Consider the following 5,806-nt stretch of genomic DNA (forward strand, 5'->3'; position numbering starts at 1 on the left):
TTCATTCTTGGTTATATTTAATCATGTTATAATTTTCGAAAAAAATCTGCAAAAAAATCGATAATCATGATTAATAATCGTGATTTCGATTTTGACCAAAATTATCGTGATTATGATTTTTTTCCATAATCGTGCAGCCCTACTTTCAGGTCATAAGGGCCTACTGGGATGAGTGGAGTGGACCTTTCAGGTCATAAGGGCCTACTGGGATGAGTAGACCTTTCTGGGCATTCATGGCTAGGACCAGGGTGTGTTGGGGTGAGTAAAGTGGACCATTCATGTCATTAGGGTCTACTATGGTGAGTGGGCTTTTCAGGTCATCAATGGCTGCTACCAGTGTCTACTGGGATGAGTACTGTAGAGTGGATCTTTCAGGTTATTAGGGCGCGTGAGTGGACCTTTCTGGGTCCACAGATACGTATGACTATGAACACTAGAATATCATGCAGGGTAAATGGCAGCGATCTTACTTCAGCCATTTGTTCCAATTGAAGGGACTAGTCGTCAACATGGTATCTAGTGTGTCATATCTACAGTATGCTGGGCATCAATAGCTATGACCAGTGTCTACTGGGATGAGTAGAGTGGACCTTTCAGGTATTATTATTATTATGGCCTGCAGGGGGGAGTGGACCTTTCAGGTCATCAAGTGCTGTGGCCAGGGCCTACTGGGGTGAATAGTAGTGACCTTTGAACTTATGAACACTACCTGCCCTGTTCAGCACTTGGAGTTCTTTCCATTATCCTGACTCTCGTCCTCGACCTGTGCTTGTGGTCTCTGCCTCAGTGGAGAGAACAATTAAAATGTTCCCTGCTGTCAACCTAGCCTCAACAAATTTTAGGGGACTTCTCTTTCAACATCCCGATTGGAAAGGAGAAAAAAATGACTTTTCAATTGTGCTTCTGCGAGATATAGAATTACACTTCTGTCTTAAATGACGTAAAATGATCTTCACGAGGTCACAAGCACTTTTGTTAGGATATGAAGAACCCTTGGGCCCAACCCTGGGCACGGCCATCTTAACAGGTACCGCCACCTGCAGGGTAATGTGCGTATTGCCTTGCCACCGATCGATGGCAGGTAGCACTATGCAGGGTAAATGGCAGCGATATGACTTCAGCCTTTAGTTTCAATATAAGGGTGTGGTCATCAACATGGTATCTAGTGTTCATATCTCTGCTGGTCTCTGTATCTCTGTATGCACTGTGCGTTTTGGTACACTGTGTGCACAGTGCCTAATGGTACATTCATACTTTATCTGGGGGCCCAAATTACTTTCTCTCTCCACACATTATAGCCATCGTAAACCATAACTAGCCGCCCAACAGTTGTTCAGTTTTGCAATCACTGGAACTGCTCCCAATGGCATAAATATGGGAGAAAAAAGAAAGACTCTCTCTTCCTTTCTATCATGGCACCGAGCATTAAATACAATATAGTTGTGTGTGTCTGTGTGTGTGTGTCTGTGTGTGTGTGTGTGTGTGTGTGTGTGTGTGTGTGTGTGTGTGTGTGTGTCTGTGTGTGTGTGTCTGTGTGTGTGTGTGTGTGTCTACATTGTAGAAAAGACTGTCAAGTCTCACATTGTTTTTGTGTCAACGTGTTAGTCTCTTACTCACTGGTGAAGGATGATGGTGAATCATGATACTGGAAACTGCCAGTATTCCGGAACAGCTGGATTGCTTTTCTGAGAGCTTAGCTGCTGTAGTTGGATCAGACAGACAGACAGGCAGATAGATCATGGAGCTGCAATCCCGTTGTAATCAGAAACCCCCCACAGAGCAATGGGGAATGGTGATGCGATATCTCATTCACTAATGATAAATGAACGCAGGAGTGTGCTGAGATGATTTGTATCATCTCTACTTACACGTCTCAGCAGCCTGTGTGTCTTCATTCAGAGATCTTAGGGTCTGTGTTCCCTTTTCATTGTTATCTTTTGTTGAGAACAGTTCAAGTGAGACACTAGGGGGCACACCACCCACAGATGTGGCAGCCCAAGATATTTTTCAATACGATGACACAGCATATCCAATATCATATGGCATTTGTCAAATTGTGGCATTATTTTTCCGACAAATATTTTGCCTTCAATTTTTTAGTGGCAGCGTACTGTACTGTATGCAGACATAACTTCGTCAGCCAAATGCAACATGGTGATATTCAAATCACGCGTGACTCCCATTCTCAGTCACGCCATTTGGGTGTGGGTGTGTCTGTCTGTCTGTCTGTCTGTCTTTCTATCTGTCTCTGTGTGTCTGTCTGTCGTGCTGTGTCTTGAAGGGTGATGTGGACGTGGGGAAGGCTCTAGGGAGTGGAGAAGTGTGAGGTAGTACGCTAGTGATGGGATGTGACAGGCCATGTTGATACGATGGGACATGTCCTAAGTTGTGTGTGTGTGTGTGTGTGTGTGTGTGTGTGTGTGTGTGTACTGTATGTGTTGTAATTTGTGTTCTTTTTCCTGGAGGCTGTGTGTGATGTGTGTTTTGTTTGTGTTATTTTCTGCAGAATGTGTGAAGGGGAGAAGAGGAAGTTGGTCATCCCTTCAGAGCTTGGTGAGTGACTTCACTTTGTGCGTGTGTGTGTATGCACGCGTGTGTGTGTATGCACGCGTGTGTGCGTGTTTTACACCTCAGCACCCCTTCACTATGAAAGAATCTCAAGCATCAAGCTATGGGCAAGCTCAGCCACTGTTCAAGAAATGACTGGACCGTGTCCAAATTCAATAGACTGGCAGTGGCAAGTCAGCCTAAATGTGAGATTAAATGTGAATATTTAGTCTGATCAATGAGACATCGGAAGGTTGTTGATGGGGACAACCTGTGTGTGTGTGCCTATTGGCCAACGCTTTGTCGTCACTCCCTCAAAACCCTGTTCGCTTCGCATCCAAAGATTCAAAACTTATCAAAACATATCTGCTGCGTTGTGATTGGCCAGCCAGTTTCAGGGCCTGGGGCATTGTCAGAGGCTAGAACCACTCGCAGGCAAAAACAATTTTGCCTGCTGGCGGGTGGGGCTAGTTTAATATGCTTCTAATTAAAGACTCTGCGGGGGAAATTGTGATGGGACAAATGGGAGTTTTTAACCTGTAGCATCACATACAGAAAACCAACAGCACATTGAATTTGTCATTAAAACAGAAACCGGTCTCTTGGGTACAGCTACCAATAGGGCTGGGAATCGATCCAAATTTCCTGGATCGATTCGATTCTGATCCAGAAGGTTGCGATCCGATTCGATCCGCGATCCGATTCGATTCAATTCGATATCGATCTTTTGTATTGCTGGGTTGTCACTTTAACCCATTTATGCCTAGAATTCTAAGACCGACTATAAAAACCTAAATATCTCAGCCTTTGATGCCCACACATGAAATACCTTGGTATGTGAGAAATAAGTGGGAATCTGTGGAAGAGAGCTACAGGATGTGGTTGAGAAAATAATGATCTACAAAAGATCGATCCACAAAGTTGTGAATCGATATCGCCCTTTTCTAATGCGAATCGATATTGGATCGTGATTTGATCTTTTGAACCCAGCCCTAGCTACCAATATTCAAGATGTTTGATGGGCAAGGTGTATTTGTTTTGGAGAGTGCAACAGTTTTACCTCATTTGTGAAAAACTGTAAGGTGTCTGTGTGTGTCTCTGTCTGTCTGTCTGTCTGTCTGTCTGTCTTAATGATGTTGTGTAACATCTGTGATTTCCTGTTCCTTCAGGGTATGGAGACAGAGGCGCACCCCCTAAAATCCCAGGTAAATGACACTGATACTCTGACCTGAAGAAGTGGTAGTGATGGGCGCGCTTAACTTCTAACATTACAACAAAAACAAATAAGAACTTCTGCTGCACCTAAAAGGAACTGTCAACTTAAAACAGCATTATTATTTATTCAATCATCATGTCCACAGCAAACACGTTTCAGTAATTTGTGCGTAGTGTGAGCAACGGAACGTGTGAGTGCGTTTTGAACCACTTCAAGCTGAAGATATGACATAACTCTGACACTAGGAGGACATGAGAATGGTTTTCCTACAGGCCATTGCAACTATGGTACCCAAATGTGATCTTTTCATTAACATTTACAATGTAATAAACCAATATTTACTGGTCTGACCAAAAGTACAAGTATGTTTTGCAGCTAAAGATTGCTAAAAATTCAAAATGGCTGACACAGAAGATCCATATTCTTATGTATTACATTTCTCAGTCATAATGAATACTTATGGTGGTGGAAAATACTTGTGAACATTTATAGATAATATTTATTAATGGGCAGCATGAATTCTGGACGTGAACAACTAAAACATTTCACACTCTGCCTTTTAATGCTCAGGTGCACCCCACAAGCGCACCACACTTCTGATTACTGCACCACCCTGTCTTCTGCCCGAGATGTTGCCTAATCTTTGTCATTAAGGCCAAGGTCCAATTTTGGCACTGGCATTGTCCCAAGGACACACTACAATCATCTACCTGCCTCATGAGTGTCGACATGCAACTGCACTGAATGGGAGCTTACTTGATGTAAATCAGGGGTGGGGAACTTTTTTCATTTCTTGAAGTCCCCCAAGGGATAGTATGAACAGGGACCGGGATTTCCCCCTGTACTAAAAGGCCTGTAGGCCTATATTGAAGATGGCCACCTTCAGACTACACCTTCACTAGGTCCCTTGAAAATATAACTTAATTGTATAGCAAATGTAATTTCTACGACTGTGTTAAAAAAACATGTCATATTTCATGTGAAACTGCATAACATTACAATTATATCAGGACCGGGTGGATTCCCCTCCCATGATTTAAAATGCTCATTTTGTGCACATGTCTTTCTGTCCACCAGGTGGAGCCACCCTCATCTTTGAGGTGGAGTTGCTGAGCATCGAGAGGAGGTCTGATTTATAACTGCAGGTCTGAGGTCCACTTCATTCCTCCCAGTTATGGTGGTTAGATTTTCCATCAGCTCCTGAGACAACCTTCCCAACCACACCACCAAAACCACCACCCCACAGTCGGTGGACAAACACACACACACACACACACACACACACACACACACACACACACACACACACACACACACACACACACACACACACACACACAGAATTGGTGGGGTGCATTCAAGATGACTACCATCTACTGGGGAACAGTGATCAGTTTCACCCCGTCACCATTGGAGTTCAGTATACATGCATCAACGTTAGCATGGAGCTACGGTGTAAACAGAAAGCTAGCCTACTCCGTTAGCATGTAGCTCCTGTGACTGTCTGATGACAAACATCTGACATGACTGGAACATAAATTAAACACTGCTGTACCAAGGGGGATTCTCTCGCATCACCATCTTTATTGTCATTGTCATATTACCTCTTACCATCTTAATACACACATACAGTAATTTGGACTAAATATAAAACAGTTTGTCTTTTTCTTTTTTGTAAAAGCATTGAGATCAGGTCAGGTCGGCAAGGGTTCAGGCTTAACGTTCCTTTTTGATGAAAATGTCCTGTATTCCTACTGGATTAAATGTTTGATTTACAAACAAAACGGTTTCCTTTTTTAATCATTGCTGATGTTCTACCCATGCACAATAACCTTTTATTAAAAAATGTAAGAAAATTGGCAAATCCTCGTATGTGAGTATTGCTGGGTCTGGACAAACTTTCTGACTGCCACCGTTCATTTCCATTTTGTTTTGTTGATTTTTTTTAAAGAAGTTGACTCATTTATTGAGTACAAAAGCATAGAGAGTCACGAGAAGTGCTGCTTTTATGTCTTGTGAATGGAAGTAATAGCACCAAAATAA

The 5,806-nt window shown here is 42.8% G+C and overlaps 1 protein-coding gene across 2 annotated transcripts in view; it reads left to right on the top strand.

The window, feature by feature from the left end:
* fkbp2 (FKBP prolyl isomerase 2) overlaps positions 1-5,547 on the top strand; it is a 7,328-nt gene extending 1,781 nt beyond the window's left edge. For both annotated transcript variants that reach the window (XM_063203145.1, XM_063203146.1), the window contains exons 4-6: positions 2,507-2,553; positions 3,717-3,752; positions 4,841-5,547. In XM_063203145.1, coding sequence (XP_063059215.1) covers positions 2,507-2,553; positions 3,717-3,752; positions 4,841-4,902 — 145 coding nt within the window. In that variant the 3' untranslated portion in view covers positions 4,903-5,547. The remainder of the gene's footprint in view (positions 1-2,506; positions 2,554-3,716; positions 3,753-4,840) is intronic.
* Positions 5,548-5,806: the final 259 nt, after the last annotated feature.

The sequence above is a fragment of the Engraulis encrasicolus genome, chromosome 7 (assembly GCF_034702125.1).
Source record: "Engraulis encrasicolus isolate BLACKSEA-1 chromosome 7, IST_EnEncr_1.0, whole genome shotgun sequence".
In the NCBI taxonomy this organism is placed as follows: Eukaryota; Metazoa; Chordata; class Actinopteri; order Clupeiformes; family Engraulidae; genus Engraulis; species Engraulis encrasicolus.